Here is a 20,563-nt window from a genome sequence, read left to right on the forward strand (position 1 = left end):
TTGCACACAACAAAGATTATACGAAACTGAGAAAAAATATTGGCAATCTGTTATAGAACGGTTAATCTACATAATACAATATTTATCAAGACAGTGTATAGCTTTTAGAGGTTCTTCACAAAAACTTTTTGAAAATGATAACGGCAATTTTTTAAAGTTAGTAGAAACTGTCGCTAAATTTGATTCGATAATGGCAGAACACTTGCATCGCATCCAAACATCACAAAAAAGGAACATTGCTCATTATTTAGGTGATAAAATACAAAATGAAATCATCCGTATAATTTCTGAAGCTATAAAACAAAAAATTTTAGAAATGGTTAAAGAAGCGAAATATTATTCATTAATTCTTGACACTACTCCGATATAAGCCACACAGAACAATTATCTATTGTTATTAGATTTGTTAATCAAAATAAATATACAAATATAGCAGAAATTCATGAACATTTTTTGGGTTTTCAATATGTAGAAGATACCACTGGGCAAGGATTATTTCAATTTATAAAAAATTATTTAAAATTATTGAATATTAACACTTCAGATTTACGCGGCCAAGCTTATGATAACGGTTCAAATATGCGAGGCAAACATAATGGACTGTAGAAAAAAAACCTTGAAATAAAGTCAAGGGCTTTTTTTATTCCGTGTGCTGCTCATTCATTAAATTTGGTAGTTAATGATGCAGCTAAGATATCCTGTGAAACTGTAAATTTTTTGGGGGTAATACAGGAATTATATAATTTTTTTTCAATATCTGTGAAACGTTGGGCTATATTAAAAAAAAAACATATTCGTGTTTTAAATTTGAAACCACTTTCTGCTACTAGGTGGGAAAGTAGAGTAGAAGCAATAAAGCCACTTAAAATAATATCAAGGAAATTTACCAGGCTCTTTTTGATATTACAGAAGATGAAACTAAAGATATCGATTCTAGAGTTCAGGCAGACAACTTAATTTCAAAGATTTATTCGTTTAAATTTATTTGCTCTGTTAATGTTTGGTACGAAATCTGTCTCGTAAATGTTGCAAGCAAAATAATGCAGAATCCGACATTTGATATAGGAAAAATTAAGAAAATCTTGATTACATTATACAAGAATTAAATACTCGCCGAACAGACCAATAGTTTGAAAATATTATTAGAACTGCAAAAGAAGTAGCAAGCAATCTTAATATTGATCCTATTTTTCCAGGCATTCGCAAAGGAACAAAAACAAAAATGTTTGGTTACGAAGCATCAGATGAGACAATGCATGATCCTAAACAAAATTTTAAAATAATTTTTTATTCGCAATTTTAAACACGACAATAATTACAGTCACGGAAAGATTCATACTCTTAAAACAACATAGCGAAGACTTTAAAGTTATAAGAGACATTAGCAAATTAAAAGATTGAAGCGATGAAGATTTAATGAAACACTGTAAAGATTTGCACTTAAAACTGAGCGACAATCGCGATATTGATGGTATGACTTTATTTGAGGAATTAAAAACTTTGCAATGTTTTATTAAACAAGAGTCGGCTCCTCAGGATGTTTTAAATTATATATACGAAAATAAATTAACCGACACGTTTCCAAATACTGCGATTGTGATGCGTATTTATTTAACATTACCAATATCCATAGCATCAGGGGAAAGAAGTTTTTCAAAACTGAAACTAATAAAAAATTATTTGCGGTCAACAATGTCTGGAGAGCGTCTACCGGATTTATCAATTATATCAATTGAAAATAATATTATGGATTCATTAGACATTAAAGATATTATTAAAAATTTTGTGGCGGCCAAAGGAAGACGGATAAATATGTAAAATAAATCTATATTTACACTAATTGTTATATAGTTAAAAGCATGAATCCAAATTATCTTCGTTATGTAATATTTCTTTTTATATTAACAAAAAAGTAATTTTTGTTTGTATATATATATATACAGAATATATACAGAATATTATATATATATATATATATATATAAATTTTAATAATAAACATTTTTAAAAATGTTTATTATTAAAATTTTCTTATTTATGAATTTCAGTGATTACAATGTTCTACTACTGTTAAATAAAATTTATTTTTATATATGAGTATAAACTGTTTTGTACTTTTAACAAAATAAAATTTTTCGCAAAAATTTTTCATGGAAACTTATTTTAGGGGGCGCTGAAAAACGTTTTGCACAAGAGCGCCTCCTACCCACGGCGCGGCACTGAAAGTAACCGATTAGGAATCTCGGACATTTTAAAAATAGACACGTGCAGTGTGAGAAGCATAACAACAAAGGAATTAGAATTACTAAAATCACTAAAAAATAAAAATATTAATACAGTCGTGATAACAGAAACAAAAAAGAAATTAAAGAAAACAAAAGATAATTTACTATGCTGTATAGTGGATGGACCAACATGTCAGAGCTTCCAGTGGTGTAGCCATTTTAATCGACAATGAATTGAAAAATAGAATACAAAAGTACGGTTTGTAAATGATCGAATTATGACAGTTGAATTGAAAACAAACAGAAGCTGCTTAAATATCAGAGGAGTATATGCTGAGCTACGGAGGCTGTCAGTGTAGACGAAGCCCTTTGGTCGAAAAGACCTGGGTTTGATTTCCGTCAATGACGTGAGGAACAATTATCTGGTGTCCTTTCGACGAAAAACCTATCCCTTCATACGAAGGGATGGGTTTTTTTTCACCAAGAAACTCGGGTTTTTCGTCCCCCCCAGACACACCGGCCCCATGAACACATATGGATTACAATTATGAATACGCCCTAGCCATATGGAGGTCCCGATCCCGGATAAAACTGGGGGGGGGGGAGGAGCAATGGTGAACTACCTTGTAAAAATCTCACCAGGAACACTTTGTGGGCAATGCCGCCACCTCTAAAGAAGGTAGAAAAGAAGATTCCGAAAAATTTTATGAGGAACTACAAAAACGGTTAAATAAATGTCATAAATTGTGTTAAAAGCAGATCTTAATGCTAGAGTCAGAAATAATCGAATTCCAAATGTCTTAGGGAAATATGGAGAAATTTGCATGAAATTTCAAAAAACAGAAACAAAAGTCATGGTATTTAAAGGCCGAGATCATGTTAGATACAAAATATTTATATCAAATAAAATAACAGAACAGATGACAGAGTTTAATGATTTAGGCTGCATAATGACATATGTAAAAGATAAAGATATAGATTAAAAAAATGAAGAAATTTCAGTAAATCTGTGGAATCTTTTATTTGTTCAAAAGGACACGGGATTAAAAAAAAAAGAAGAAGAAGAAGATGAGAAACTGAACTAAAATTTTACAAACTAATGGTCACTCCCATTCTGTTATATAGTTCACAAACATAGACTGTTAAAAAGAAAGATGAAAGTAGAATACAAGCTGCAGACATGAGGTTTTTAAGATTAATTAAAGAATGCACAAAATTAGATCGTATAATAAATGAAGACATCAGAAAAGAACTAGATATTTAACTGGATATCACTAGAGAGAAATGGAAAAAAAACATCTGTTTAGGACGGAAAGATATCGACTACCAAATGAGATGGATAGATATGGACCAAAGAGAAAGAAACAGAGAAAGAGAGACTAGTTGCAAGATGGAAAGACCAGTGAAGCCGGAACAGGCAAATGCCTAGTCCTTGAAGTGAAGTAGAAGAAGAGGAAGAAGGCATTTTATTACAGTTTAATTTTCTTTCTTTCTTTTCTGTAGTGGGCATTCATGATGATAATAATATCTAAAACCCAAGTGCCTCGAATGCTGCTCTCCTTGGACAATACAGTAACTTTGAAGCTGGATGATGTCCATCCGCTTTTCTTAATGTCATTTTTTTGTCATTTGCCAAATGCGTACGAACACGTACTGATTTTTTTTCTATCCATCGAGCTCTATGCAAATAACGTCTCTCTTGGATGGATTCTATTGCAATCGGCCATTTTAGTGACGGACAGAAGAGGACAAAACCTTTGAAAAATTATTGAAAATAAGAACACTCCATTGACCGAATGGGGAAAAAAAATAAAATTTTATAATTTTATGAATCTCAACTAAAAGCATCACATTCATATCTTCCAAGTGTTCATTAGTACAAGTAAACACATATCTCATCAAATAACACAAAGCACACATCATACAGTTAAGCAATCCCATGCTCGACTATGTGCAGATACTCCTTGATGCTTTATTGGACGGCATAGAAATAGATTGGACCATTTGTATATCTATTAGAACATACAAATAATATTAGAATCAGGAACATCTGAAACATCATAACAATATACTCAGTGGACCAATGACTAGAGACAGACCTTGTTCTACAGACGTCCAGAAAAACGTAAGTTTTGAAAAGATTGCCTTCAACTCCTCTTAGAAAATCATAACACGTTGTGGAATTTATTAATGTTTTGTCTTTTATTTCGTGCTATGCACGTCAGGTTATATTTCGTGCAGTTCCTGTGAACTACCACGAATACTAGGAAGTAATGACATGTTTTTTCCTTACTAGGATTTTTTGTTTGTTTGTTTGTTAGTTCGTTTCAAATCGTAGTTCAGTCTTTGTGAAGTGAATATTTTACTTGATGAGAGTAGGGTTCCAAATGAATGAATTATAAATGAAGCATCGATTGCTCTTCCCATGTTATTTTTTCCTATAAATATAATTTATTTATTATTTTCTATAAATAAAGAACCAAAAAAAAAACGCAAGGGACATATTGACTGACTATAATTCCGTACTTTTATTTCATAACATGAGATAAAAAGTACCATTTCTATCGGTCACACTTCAACTCACCCTCCCTTAATTCCTGACTCTTCGATGTTTACCAAGTGGTTGTCATTGATTTTACCTTAGCTGTTGTAGATTTTTTTTTATTAGACTGACACAGGGCAACAATCACTTAGGCTCACAGCCCACATCACCAGTTATTATTATTATTATTATTATTATTATTATTATTATTATTATTATTATTAGAGACCTCTAGGGAGTCAGAGACTCATCGAGGGAGGCCACATACTACACACACCAGTGTGGCCTCATTCTTGAATTCATTCACGCTGCTTGCACTCACAACATCCAATGGCAATCCATTCCAAGCACGCGCCATCCTCAGAGTGAAAAATCTAGCCCTCACCCGAGCTCTTAGCGGCATTAATTCTCATCTTCCAAGGATGCCCTCTCGTTCTTTCCCTACCCTCCATAAATTGAAAATTTTCATCAATTGAAATCTTGTATGATCCTTTCAAGAGTTTGTAAGTCTCAATCATATCACCCCTCTTTCTCCTGTTTCTTAGTGTCTGCAGTCTACAAATTCTCAATCTGTCTTCATAATCAGTATTTCACAATCCTGATATTCGGAAACCAGGAGACCAGACCTGCGCACAATAGTCCAAGTGAGGTCTTATCAAGGCTTTGTAAAGAGGAAAAATAACATCTTTACATGTGAACGTAAGTTTCAGCATTGCAATTATCTTTTGAGTTTTATTTGCAATCTTTGCAAGATGCCCCTGAACTTCAACTTCCAACACTCCAGGATCCCTAGCTTCATCAGTTTCTTCAAGCATAATCCCACCAATATAATACGACATTGGATATCCAATTACACCGAAGTGAATGACTTTACATTTACTGACATTGAACTGACACCCATTTTCCCATACCCACAATTCCAGCTTATTCAAATAATTCTGCAAGTACTGCATATCAACAGCATTCCTGATTACCCTGCCTGTCTTTGCATCATCAGCAAATAGCAGTATGTCGCTTGTTAAATCATTCCTAATATCATTAATGTACAGATTGAATAACAGTGGACCAAGCACTGATCCTTGTAGTACACCACTTGTTACCTTAAACTTAAATAGCAGACTCAGTTATCCCTTAATAATAATAATAATAATAATATATTGATTGCTAAAATATTTATACATACAATAAACATCTTGTGTGACATTGCACCTTATAATTTTACAGAGTTCAGCACTAAGTGCTGCATTTTCTTCATTGGATTTCAATTAAAATTTTTAATAATACATTTTTACCTTTATATTATGTATTTACAACACATGTTCTTCAAAAATTATACAGAATTTTTTGTATAATTTTTTATTATTTTTTTTTCAAAGTTTGAGAAAGAGTGATTATACAAAGAAATTTCTGCATTTGTTTATAATGATTACTTGTAGATGAGTGAGGCAAGTTAATCCCACCTATTTCGAAGCTTGATTTAGCTTTTATGAAGAGAGTGGGATTTAGCCTTCGCTATTTATGTTGTTGCTACTGTTTATTATGTATGGGATGTAGGCATTGGCTGCTAGTGATGTGTGATGTGTATATTAGTGTTAATGGTATCTTAAATTTGTTGGTATGTTTTCCAGAGTTCGTTTTTTAATGTTCTGTAGTTATCGACGTGTTTTAAATTTCTTGGTAGGTTGTTGAGTTGCGTGGGTATCTCATGTGATCTCACAAAAGAACCGTATGAGTTGATAAAGGATGTGGGGATGTAGAGAGTTGTTGTAGGTCGTGTTATACGATATGTGTCTCTGTTGTTTCGATAGGTCATGATGAAGTAATTCCTTGTTAATGTCATGTAGTGTTTCAGGTTTTTAATGCTCAGAATTCTGCGTATCGCCATGTGCTTGTCGGATATTGGTTGTTGCGTGTAAGGTGTCCAGATCACTGTTGTCACGATTTTCCTGTGTTGTGTTTCTAATTTTGTTAGGTGGCTGTTTGATGTATTTGTATAGATATTTTTCCGTATCTGAGTAGGGATTCGCAGATACCATGATATAGGAGTTTTTTTTATGTTGGATGGAATAATGTCTTTAACTTGGAAGAGTTTTGCTGCGATGATCCGGAGTTTGGTATGTAGGTATTCTATATGTTTTGTCCATTTAAGGTGGGAATCTATATAGAGACCGAGGTATTTGCGTGTATTGCAGGTTTGATTTCTGAACATTGGCAGGAAGTAAATTGCATTTGGGTGAAATTATGTTGTGATTTCATTTAGGTCTTGTTGTACTTTGCAGAGAGTTGTGTTAATGTCTGTGTGGATTGCTAGTAGTGCAGTGTCATTCATCTGCGTATTGAAATATTTGACTTCTTATGGATATGTTATGAACATCGTTAATGTATATGTTGAATAGAGTGGGTGATAATATGGCACCTTGAGGTACATCGTGTTTTATTTGTATACTCCGAATGTGACATGTACCTGTTTTTGTTACTTGTCTTCTGTTTGAGAGGTAGTTCTTAAACCATGTATGCAGTGTTCCTCTTATACTTATTGAGTATAGTTTGGTGAGTAGTATGACATATTCAAGTGTATCAAATGCTTTGGTTAGGTCCAGCAGTATAAGGACGGCGTACTTGTTTTTGTCGAGAGCTTTGTTTATTGTGTCGGCGATGTCTTCTAATAAAGTAATGGTGCTTTTTGTTTTCTGAAAGCCGTATTGTTTTTGTGAGATGATGTTGTACTTCTGTAAATAGTTCTGTAGTCTGGTGTGTGTTATTTTTCCAAAGATTTTTGAAATGACTGGTAGTGTAGCTATTGGTCTGTAGTTCTGAGTATCGTTTCTTTTGCCGTGTTTGTATATTGGTGTAATTACTGCAGTTTTTAGTTGTTGTGGAATAATGCCTGTGTCGAATATTATGTTCACGAGTTTAAAAATTATAGGATTTATTTGTTCAAAGTGTGTTATAAGGTCTGTGAGTCTTATTTTGTCTATTCCTGGAGTGGTCTTTGCTTTTAGTAGTAGGATTGCTTCTTTCAGTTCCTGTTTTGTTACGGGTGGAAAATACATCGTTTGTTGTTGACTTTGTGTCGATAGTTTTTTTTTGATTGTTTGTAGTTTGTCTTTTTTGAGTTGTGTGATGTTGTTTGTGAAAGCATGGTTGAATGAGTCTGCTAGTTCCTTTTGGTTTGTGTCCTGACCGAAGCTTTTTGCAATAAAATTTTGTGCTGAAGTTTTCTTTTTTCGAGTTACTAATTCGTTGAGTGTAGCCCATGATTGCTTAATGTTGTCGTTATATTCCATAAATTTTTGGAAGTAGTAGCGTCTTTTTGCCCTACGAATTTTTGTTGTTAGTTGATTAATTATAGTTATAATAATAATAATAATAATAATAATAATAATAATAATAATAATAATAATAATAATAATAATAATAATAATAATAATAATAATAAATTAATTAATAATAAATAAATTAATAATTAATAAATAAATTAATAAATAAATAATAAACATTTGCGCAGTTCAAATTTTATCATAATAGGATGAAGTAAATATTCATTGTATTTGGAAAATTTTACATTCTTGGGGAGTACTGTACTTCAAAATGCTTTTTTTTTAATTTTTATAAAAACGTTTTTTTACATTTATTGACATTTTGTTGGACTAATCTTTTAATTACATTTTTCTAATTCTAGATGTCGCTTTTACATTGTAGTAACACGACGATAAACCGTTATAATATTTATTAATAATTATATTATAACTCTGTCGGCTCCAGTGGCCATTAGAGGAGGCTTTTTCTAGGTGTTTTTCACACGTTTCCTGGATAAACGTTTGGCTCAGGAAAGTAAGGTTTTATAGTCACAGAAAGTCTTATAATAATTGATTTCTAAAAGTAGGTTAATTGGAGCTTAATTAGTTCCCACTGCTCCCTTTAGGGAAAAACATGCCTTAGAGAAATCTTTTTTATATCATTTATACATACGCATTTAAATTTTGTTTGAACAAGAAACTAAATAAATAAATAAATAAATAAATACAGAGGAGCTTCCTGTCATGTAAATTGCATTATATATATTTATTTTTTCCCTCTTAAAGAGAACTTCTACTTTACAAATAAAATTGCGTGGATATATTCAAAGAAAATCGTAGTACGATCTATTCTAAATAGAATCGACCTGAAGATTTCATCATCATTTATACGAGACTCGTATTAAGAATGTAACACCAGGGAATTTAGTTGTAAATGATCTAATTAACTGCGCAAACACTGCACGGAAGGGGAATTGAATAACAACATCAAGCAGCAGATGGTAATGCCACCGTGCTGCTTCCTTCTAGTAACAGAAAACGATTTTCATCGCAGTTAGTAGGGTGTAAAGTCCATTCCTTTCATCGATTTCTGCAAGTTAATGTCTTTTGTAAATAACACACTCTTCAATCAGCCAGGAATGGCAAGCTTAAAAGCATTCATTTCACTGGAACCGTCATTATAACAAGCGTTTAATGCATAAAATTGCCCGGATTGTTCTCGATTACAGAGAACCCGGATCTTCGTCTGCTGCAGTGTATACGCCTTCGTAAGTTGCGAAATGGATAATTAGAGATTCTGGCAAATATTAAACATGTGTTTACTACGGAGAAAGTGTTTATTTATTTAATTTTATATAATTGTAGGCAGCTTTCCAAGTTTCTCTATTCGTTTTTGTTGATAAATTCATATATATTTTTGTTGACAAAATCTTGAAAAACTAAATAATAAAACCTAAATTGTAGCATATTGCGAGAAAAATATTTCATTTTATTTTATTTTCACTTCATGTAAATAATAAAATTATTAACTGTGTTTATTGCTAGAATGATGTGATTGCAAAGTACTCTCAGCCTTCTATTAAAAATATTTTTCAAAAAAAAAAAAAAATACAATTATTTTGTTTGATGACACTAAGTTGTCCCCTGTTCTCTGTAGCACATAATCTCGAAGGTAAACAGCCTGTTTTCATCTTCCTTTAGCACTGTCCAACTGTCACATCCCCATAGTAAGACAGAGCTAAGGGGAGATGAGGTAAAGTCTTGTAGTTAGCTGTATTTTATTATCCTTCCAAAGTGGCTATGTCTTCTGAAGGATAATAGCTGCTTTAGCAATGCGTGCTTTAATATCATGTTTAGACCAGCCATCTCTGTGTTGTACACTTCCCAAATATGCGATTATTGTACTTTTTCCAATTTTTCATCATGAACTGAAATTTTCATAGGCTTTTTATCTGAAGACATCGTTTTTAATTTGTGAATGCTAATCTTTAATTCACAATCACTAAGTGCCTTAGAAACCCTGTCTGTAACTGATTCTCATTCTCTGTTGTTAGATCAATGTCATCAACGAATCTAAAATTACCGATTTTTTGGCCACCAAGTGTGATTCCAACAGCACTGTTTTCCAAGGCTAAGTTTATTATATATTCCCAATAAAGATTGAAAAGCATGGCGAGGATATGTACCTCTTTCCATTTTGAAAGCTAGCTTTGGTTGACATTGATTTCTATTAACATTTCCGAGAAACGGTAAAGATAACGTAAAAAAAAAAACATTTAAACTACTGATTGAAAATTAATTCTTTATAATATACAATACGATGACGTGAAAAGTTACGCATGCAAGCAGAGTGGTGCAGCAGAAATATGAAACCTTCTGTAAAGTCCACCATGCTTGGCTACCATCCAAGATGCGGATAGTTGCTAAAGGTATACCTTTCGAAGGGCATGCAACATGTCAATTTTTCCCAGAACCGGAAACACTATACCACCTAATGATATATTGTAAACAAGCAGAAGAAACTTGGAAAGCGGTTAAAAGATGGTTTCTTAACCAAAGAAGAATTATTATTCTGGTTAAAAAGAAAACACATAAACAGGATGCAAATAATCGTTCTCTCCTAACGATGCATGCATTTGGGCTCACAGGTGTGACGAACGTATGGAAGAGAAGATAGTCCGGGCACCATATCGAAACTACATCACTACGTCCAGAAAGCAATAACAAATTGAGCCCAAGCAAAAAAAAAAAAAAAAATACTACAGCGAAATGGGCCCACTTATCCTGCCACCTCACATCAGACGAACCCTCCAACCAATAACAGAACGACAACATCATCACTTCAGTGGAGATAAAGCATACCTGAAGTATAATCAGAAGAAACGATTCTCTTCACTTCAATCAGAAAAAACACCTCGATCACATGAAATAGGTCGACGCAAAAGGGAAAAGCTTGACTCCCTACCTCAACGGAAACAGCGAACTCAGATCCTGTACCCAAAGTAATGTGACATCCAAGACTCCAGCGGATATTAATTGAAATTATTACTATCTGAGTTAAATAAAATGTAACCTCAGTAATTTCTCTGACAACAGTGTCACTCTTACAGTTTTAGTGAATATCAGCGTGACTACCTACTTAATATAACGACAACACCTCAAGAGGACAGTCATGCGAATTGCACGCCTTAAATAAAAAGTAGCGCCTAATATTTAAGTGAAAAATAAACTATCAGGTAAAACCAAAAGACACATAATGCAATTCAATACACATGAAAGCTCTGAATATGATTATTGTTAACAATAATGCAGGGGCGAATGCTGGTCTTGAAATTCACGCTTGCTCTTGTTATCATTCAGGGAGTGAGAGGTGTGATTGAAGTCTGATTAGCGGAATAATGAATTACTGACCATTTAAAACTAAATATTTAGAAATTTATGTATATTTAATCATACAAATACAACATTTATTTTACAAATGATATTCTATGTTTTTCAATTTAGCTACTTGAATACAAATTCTACCCTACGGTTCTTCTTTATGAAGTAGTCAATAACATCGTCATAAAAAGTTGGTTGTAAGTTAATTTTCCCAAGCAACACGCACACTTGTAAAGGCTGGCTGAAGCTCACTGGCTAGAGCTACGTTGACTGCGTATGGCCTGTGTTTAAGCAACAGAGTGAGGCGACGTGAAATGGCTATGCGGGCGCATAGGACCTGGAAGCTGCTACAACCGAGCAAGCCAAGGTAGCGTTGACTAGACGAGCAAGCATCGGCCTTCAATACACAACCCAAAGCTCAATTATTGCCGTGCAAGCTTAAGACGTCTTCTGTCTACAAAAATAAAAGCCTTAATGGAATGCTTATAAATGCATGCATCTATTAACAAATAAATATTACTTCTTTCCCAATTAATGAGCTTGCGCAGCAAGCATCGAGAATTCGCCACTGCAATAATGTTAACAACCACATTGTAATATAAAAGATAAAATTTATCTATATATGGCGGTATAACAATCTTATTTCGATGTACATATTGTAAATATATAATTCATGACGACGTAAATAATTGTTACAGTTGTTAATTAAGAAAACAGTAGCTCAGCTGGGAGAGCGTTAGACTAAAGATCTATAATAAAAATAATAATAAAATAAATAAAAGTGGAGCAATCCCTTGTAGGACGAGTAGAACCATTATAGTAATTTTCAGCTGGAGATGGGTTAGCCAATCTCTGGTGGGCTGGAAGTTGTGCTTTGTCATCCATCAAAAACAAGCAAAGATAGACTAACTGATAAACCTAATATAGTTAAACCCAATTTTGCCATATATTAGATTTCTTTAAAACCAAGTTATTTGGCTACTGACCATTGAGCCAACATGTTAAGGTGAAAATATGCAGTTGAGATGAAGAAAAAGCACTAACTCATATCTGGCTTAATGGAAAGTCAAAAATCGGAGTAATAACGTGTCTGAAATCGAAGTTCCAGTGATTTCTTTTAAAAGCTTAAGATAGAATAGAAGTACAAAAATTTTTGTACAACTACGAAATCTTAAAAAAAAAAAATAAAGTGAGATGAAAGTTTTCAAACAAAATGAGAAAAAGTCAATAATGATGTGAATATTTAAAAACCGACATAGCATTAAAATATACATAAACCAAAGAATCTTTTTTTTTTTTTTGGTTTTTAATATTCAGATAGTTATTGGTTTTTATTAATTTTCTTTCAAATTTAACCTCACCATATTTTTTGAGAGGTCATACAAAAAAAAAAAAAGGAAAAAATCTTGGCACATCTAAAGCGTTTAAAAGAAACGATAGAATACTCAGATTTCAGTTGTAATTGCTTATATTTTGTACTAGTAAACAAGATATAAATAAGGTACTTTGTAGTAATCATATTTATTAAAATTTTTAAATTAAAAAATTTGGACATCTCTAGACAATTACGCAACCAATAGGGGTTTACTACAGTGATTTTTCTTTATATTCTTTTAATAAAAATGAGTAATTATGAAAAAATAAAGTAATTCTTTTGCGATTATAAAAATTACATAAAATATACCATGAACAGGATAGTAATATGGGTACCATCCTGATATAAATATGAAATTGGGTAACGCGCGATGTTAATGCCGTTATTATCCTAAATAAGCTTATTATATCTGCTGATAGAAGGCCGAAAGTAGTAGTAATAATAATAACCTTCGTCATCTTCTTTTCCAGTATCTTTGTATAATAATAAGATGACATACCAAAAATAATATTTTTCATGCTTAAGGCGCTTAATATACAGGGTGTTCGGGATAAATTTGACATATTTATAATTAATTATATTTTTCCGTAAGTTACATGTATTAACACACACTTCTCTTCATTTAAAAGTTTGGACCCTTCTTCATTCATATACAAGATGTCAGAAAGGATGGATAGCTGGAACCCACCTGAATCATGGAAGAGAATAACTTGTATCATGATGATTCGTGCCCGCCATCAAAATAAGGATATTACGACTGCTGCCCAATGCTCCCTGAATACAGTAAAAACAATCAGGCATGAACTAGAGACTTGCAATGGTGACTACGAGGATGTAGCAAGAAGAAAGATCCCTAGCAGACGATCTGATTGCGTTCGTACAGCAGAATTCCTCGCAAATCTGCAGGAACAGGTGTTGAAGAACCCTGGCATTGGAATTCGGGCTTTGTTCGTGGAGTTGCTAACTGTAGTCAAGCCCTGGATAACAAGGGTAGCCAATGGTAGGCCGTATGTATGGCAGCAGGATTCGGCCCCTTGCCACACCTCTGGGAAAAGTCAAAAATGGTTGTCTGAAAATTTCTACGACTTCACCAGTCCAAATGTTTGGCCTCCAAACTCCCCAGACCTTAACCCCATGGATTATTTTGTATGGGGCGCAGTTGAAAAAGACACCAATCGCACTTCCAGTAATACAAAAGCCCAGTTAATGGATAAAATTAAAACAGTTTTTGCGGCCCTTCCCAGGGAGACTGTAGCATCAGCTTGTTCGAGGTTCCGAAGCAGAATTGAAGCTGTGATCGATGCTAATGGTGGTTATTTTGAGTAAATCTTGTTGATAGTATTGTAATTAACTCTGCCTGTAATGTTTTTTTGTCAATTCATTAAATTTAATAGATACAAAGAAGATTTTCTTTTTCCTTACGAAACTGTCAAATTTATCCCGAACACCCTGTATAATCACTTAAATTTATTTATTTATTTATTTTTAAATATCCCAACCAACTCAGGGCATCAGTTACTACAAAAACTAACACCCTATTTAGAGCAGAAAAAAATTAAATTAATCAGGTAATTAATCATGGCGAAGCTGTAATGAAAGCTAACGTATATAAAGCACTTCTCATTGTTCTGACCAGATTTGTAGCTTCCTATACTAACACTTTCAAACATTAACAGCGAATTCTTTCTTCGTAAAGAAGTACTTCATTCTCTGAATAAACCAACCAGGAAAGCAAACAGCCTGCACTGCATATTTTATGAGTACAGAGAAATCAACGGTCTGTTATTCTACTAATAAGATTATAGTTATGTGTTCATTGCGTTATACTATGAACACGTAGAGAATTAGCAAACTTATTTGCTGTGGACAAAATCGATGAAATCAGCGCCATCTATGGATCTGATGAGAAATACAACGCACTCTACTTAACGACCGTTTAGCAAGGGGTTGGGGTGGGAGAATTACAATAGAGTTATATTAGAATTACAATAGATTTACAAAGATCATTGGGGGGGGGAATTACAATAGAAGAGAGAGAAAGGGGGGGATATATATAACCTAGCAGAGCATGGTTTCGATTTAAATTCTAAGGAATTTTCTGACGAATATTACTTCGGAAATTTTTCCAAGGAAGTGTGTCGTTGATTTTAACAAAACAATGCCCTGACTAAAACACAAGGTCGCTTTACGAAATAATTAATAAGAAAAATAAAAGTAAAGTGAAATATAAACATTATATTTCACTGTACTTTTTGTTTATATATTATATAAATATAATATATAAACATTATATTTCACTTTATTATTTTTCTTTAGGCGTATAAATTGAGTAAAAAGCCAATAACATTATACAAGGGGTACTCTTTAAAAAAAAAAAAAGAAGACAAAATAGCCATAAAATTCGCCAAGTGAAATTACTAATAAAATCGAAGCAGACACACAATTTTATTTCGTTAGGAAAAAAATTCTTTTTTTTTTCAACGTTTCTTTTAAAAACAAAAGAAAAAAATATATACTATACTTTAAAAGAGAAGTTTGATTAATAGTACATAGACTAGTTCTCAAGTTACACAGCAGTGAGTTTATACGGTAAATTACGTAATTAAATTAAAAATAATTTAATTACGTTTATGCATGTGTGTGTGCGTACTGTATATTTAGTTATATATACAGTATATATATTGATTTTAAAAATTGAATTCATTATTGATTTAAAAAATTGATTTAAAAAAGTTTTAAACGAACAATATATATGGAAAGAAAAAATTTGTCAGGAGTGGGATTCGAACCCACGCCCACATTCGTGGACCAGAATTCACAGTCGCGCTGTGCGAAAGGCGTTATACCTTGAGTCTGGCGCCTTAGACCGCTCGGCCATCCTGACAGCTATCAGTAATCTCTTAAAAAGTGCTTCTGTATGGATACGAGTGATTTTTCGATCAATTTGAATGTTTTTGAACCATTTTATGAATAAATATGATATATGAAGTGTGCGCTGTTATTATATTCTTACTTGATTTGTTAACATAGTAATGTGAAACTATGCTTAGAAATATCGATACATATAAGTTAAACTCCCTGCGTCATAGTTGTGTATACGAGAGCAGCGCCTCTCACTCAGAAATGTAGCTGAATGTTTGGGCTGTTCCAACTGCAAATAAAGGGAGTTAAATCCGCTAAAACAAGTAAAAGTTTTTTTTTTTTTTTTCTGATATGGAAATATTTTATTATTATTATTACACACTCCATGGATGTTTGCTTAACAAAGAATTGCTTATTTCCATAAACATTTTTTAAAAATCTTAATAGCAGTTATTATTTTTATATTATATATGTTTATTTTAATATAATATATGACATATATGACATATAATATAAAATAATATATTATTTTATATAAAAACATTACATTATATATGCTTATTGGAATAAACAACTTTTATGTTGTCCTATTAGAGACAACATATAATTATTAATAATTACTATATAATAATGATTATAATATCGCGTTAAATAATAAGAAACAATAAAATTATTTCTTATTTTTAACAATTTGTGGAATAATTTTAGAGACCTTAAAAGCTAATTATTTATCCATGAAGATATCTATGCCGATGACATAAGATCCTATTATAAGTCTGCAGATTATGTAACACGTGGTAAGGTTTAATTAATTAATTATTATTATAGTAATATTTTCTCTTCGTTTTCTAAATATCAATTTAGATTAATGATGTGCTCAAAATTCTCGGTAGACAAAATGAAATATATGCATATTAACGCCATCTTCCATACTTCTTGTCATAGCGATTTTTAAAATCTCATCGGAAATTTCAGATGCCCTGTTTCTCTTTAACCGAAGCAAATTTGGTTTCAACTACATTACTAGCGAGACAATAGCTGCTCATGAGGGAATTAGTACACAGACAACTCTGACGTATTCCTATTAAATGGCATGTACCGGTATCTCTAAGCTTGGCGTCACAGCGTCTTTGATAGGTGCAAATTCAAAAAATTATTCAAACGTACAGAATGTGGGTGGGTTCCAATCCCACTCCTGACATGATTTTTATTCTTCTTACATTATTTAATTTTTTTTTAAATTTCTCTCTTACATTATTTAATTTCATTTAATTTATATTATTATTATTTTTTTTAAATTCTACTTCATTTCCCATTAATTAAGTAAACTCTAATAGTTAATTCAATTTCTATTCCAATTTTTTAAATATACACAATCAAAGGGCCGTTAATGGAATTAATTTTATTATTACGTTACCTTGATTTTGATGTTTTTTTTTTTTTTTGTGGTTGTTGTTGTTGTTTACGTCTGAAGACTACCAAAAAAAAATTCAGTAAAGTAAAAAACTGAAGATATGGGATGATACAATCAAAGAAATAATCAAAATGAAAAAAGAAGCCTATCATAAATGGATAAGCGGTAAAAGATTAGAAAATGAAATAGAATATAAATAAGTCGGCCGAGTGGTTAACGTATCTGCTCTCCAGCTAAAAGGAGGCTGCGGGTTCGAATCCCGCCGTGGGCATGGATGTTTGTGATTGTCTGTGAAAGTACTAACGATGGTAGTCGTTAGTACTTTCACAGGTGTTAGATGATGAAGGTTGGTGGAGTAGTGAGATAAAGAGTTGTAGAGTAGATGCCCTCCCTTGATGAGTCCTTGGACTCCCTGGAAGTGTGATGTAATAATAAGAGAATAAGAGCCAGAGCTAAAAGAGAAGTCAGAAAAAGACACAGAGTATCATGGAACAAGTTTGTTTCCAATTTAGAACATGATTTATATAAAATAAAACCCAGTGTATATGATTTTGAAATACTTAAGTACAGATACTAAAGAAAACATAAAATTAAACACCGAATTGAAATTAGAGGTATTTCTAAAATACTACACAGAATTGTGGACAGACAAATATTTAAAAAAAGACAACTGGCAAACATTTAATGAAAATGAAAAGGAAATAAATATAGAATTAGAAATCAGCCTGAAAGAAACAAGAAATGGAAAATCACCTGTAGAAGATAAGTTATGTTCAGAATTATATAAATATGCATTATGAAGTGGTTTACACAGTTTCTTTCTTTTATCAGTATATTTCTCCAAGAATGGAAAGACAAACAACGAGAAATTATTTCAATGTCCTAGATATCTGGCAATTTGAAATTTTATTTTTAATTAATTTTAGGTAACAGATTATTAAAAATATGTTTTTATGAGTTTTGTTTTCTAGAATATATTTTTATTTAAAACTTTAATAAAAAGTAATGAATTTACTTTATAATAAATAAATAAATAATATTGTGTAAAATTTATTCTCTGTACATAAAATCAACTAAAGAGGCTCCCCCCCCCCCTAATTAATTCTTATTATAGAAGATGAGTACATTTTGAAAACGCTTTTTTCTTTCTTCATTTTCTTTTCTTTAAATGCCTCTTTATCTAAAAGTTCTTTTAACTTTGTATCTGCGATCATTAAGGACAAAAATTCCCCATTTAACGAGACTGCCCTAGATTTTTTTAATATTTTCTTTATCATCAGAAGTTCTTATTTAGCTGTTCTCTTTACAATGTGATACAAACTATTTTTTCTGGCCAAACACAAGAGAAAAAAAATTGGCACACAACATACAAAAGTTAAAACCAGACTATTTTACACCATAAAAGCTTCCAATATGTTCTTAATGATTTTCTAGCCACAGTTAATTAAAAATAAATTCAAATCGAAGCACAGTTATTAAATTTAATTCTTCCTATCATGCCAGATATTCTGGGCACTTTGTATTCAAATATTTATCATCGCCTTTTCATTATTGAAGAATGAAATACAATAATTTAAATAAAATATATGTACAATGTAATGGAAACAATATTCAGACATTTATTAATTATTCAGTGGGTAACATTCGTTGCACTTAAAATCAAGCTGTTTCGTGTATCGCATTTGTATAATTGAAGCTAAATGCGTGTAATTTTTTAGAATATACAGCAGACGAAATCACAAATTATATCGTTTGGCAGATGTATATACTTCATGTTAAGGACACTTGAAGGAATTTGTATTTCAACAGCATACTAAAATATCTGTTGATTTTTTGCAATTGCTTTTTCCAATTGAAGGTGAGTTAGTTGAACTCATACGGTGGTGATGACAACCGGAAACTCGAATTTTTCATCCAGCATACAGAAACATCGGCCTTGAGAACCAGAACGTGTAGATGATGATGATAGTACTGCGTCAACAAATGCGAGACCCTTCGACACTTGTGCGCATGTCAGAAGAAAGAGAATCCATTCCGATATTAGGATAATCAATGCGTATGGTAACTATTTTGCTTGTATAACAGTTGGAAAATTTACTTATAAAGCTCGTGATTTCGCTTGTTGGTGGCCAATTCATGTATTCTTTATTTCTTTCTTCCCTTCAGCATGAATTGACTATTCTTGGCACAAAGCCAAGGTCGGTTCTACGAAGTGTGGGTGTGCAATAGTGGCGTGTAGTTTTGTGTAGTTGGTTGAGTTGATTAATTATTATTATTATATTATTATTATAAAAACCTCCATGGAGTCAAAGACTCATCGTGGGAGGTTCACTGTTATAACACAGTTTATCATACTGCCTTAAATATATTCACTGTCTCTGCACACACCACACTCTCGGACAAAGCATTCCAATCACTCACCACTCTTCATGCAAAAAACCTGCTCCTCACTCCCTTGCTCATACCCTCCCTATATAGCTTCCAGGAATGACCTCTGGTTCTCCTGCTATCCTCACCCATTCTGTGCAAAACCTCCCCGACATTAATCTGGTAACAACCTCTTAACAGCTTACATGTCTCAATCATACCCCTCCTCCTTCTATCCACCAATTTCTGCAAAATGCATTTTGATTAAGCGGTGGAGTAGGGTAGAGTGCCCTTCCTCGATGAGTCCTAGAGGTGTCATGTAATAATAACAAAATAAATAATTGACACGTGTTGAATATATAATCAAATTTTTCGGTAAAGTAATTTATTTATTTACTTGGTGTCTTGGTGTCTATGATGTAAATTGATATTTAGATCAACATTCACTTAAGCTAATTTTCAAGTCCTGTAAATCTGATTCGTATTTTTATTGATCCTGTGATTCCCAAGTTCTAATGTGGGTGTCATTTGTAGCGGAAAAAAAAAGTTATTTAATGAAATCATATATTACGTGTTTACCAATGTGTTTTTAGTGATTTTCTTAATAATTTTTAGGAGTATCATTTAAACTTACCCTGATTGATAAGTGATCCATAAATGCAAGTCAAAGAGTTGTAAAAGGTAAGATGTGTTCTTCGTTCTACAGGCTTTTCTTGTTCTTCTGGGGCCGCCTCATCGAAAGAAGACGTTATCTTCTCCATTAGAAACAACAAGATGGATATGACAATCACAAGTCCATACAATGCAAGCCAAGTCTACGAATATCATAGGGGAAATATTAACAATGAATCTCTGTTTAAAGTGTACTTAAATTCTAAGTTAATTTCATAAGATTTATATATATATATATATATATATAAGCCCTACCGGCCCTCCTCCCCCCATTGTTTGAAGTACGGCCCTGAAGTTGTCCTCTGATTCAATCGTAACCTCATTAGATGCATTTAGCCAACCTTCTTAGCTAAATATATTATATTTCCGTTTTCCAAACAACAAGATGTCGGTTCTAAATTTACTGCCGGATTGGATGTTTGTCAAT

The 20,563-nt window shown here is 32.4% G+C and overlaps 1 protein-coding gene and 1 non-coding gene across 2 annotated transcripts in view; both read right to left on the reverse strand.

Annotated features, from left to right (window-relative positions):
- Positions 1–20,225, reverse strand: part of LOC150103742 (glutamate receptor ionotropic, kainate 3-like) — a 33,434-nt gene extending 13,209 nt beyond the window's left edge. Inside the window, exon 1 of the mRNA XM_090397069.1 lies at positions 20,099–20,225. Within this exon, the coding sequence (XP_090253195.1) occupies positions 20,099–20,225 (127 nt within the window). The remainder of the gene's footprint in view (positions 1–20,098) is intronic.
- TRNAL-CAA (transfer RNA leucine (anticodon CAA)) lies at positions 15,590–15,705 on the reverse strand. Its single transcript has 2 exons — positions 15,668–15,705; positions 15,590–15,635 (listed from the first exon to the last, which is right to left on the reverse strand). It is a non-coding gene; the product is annotated as a tRNA-Leu (tRNA).
- Positions 20,226–20,563: the final 338 nt, after the last annotated feature.

This window comes from Typopeltis vanoorti, chromosome 8 (genome assembly GCF_054136105.1).
Source record: "Typopeltis vanoorti isolate ZY-2024b chromosome 8, IOZ_Tvanoo_1.0, whole genome shotgun sequence".
In the NCBI taxonomy this organism is placed as follows: domain Eukaryota; kingdom Metazoa; phylum Arthropoda; class Arachnida; order Uropygi; family Thelyphonidae; genus Typopeltis; species Typopeltis vanoorti.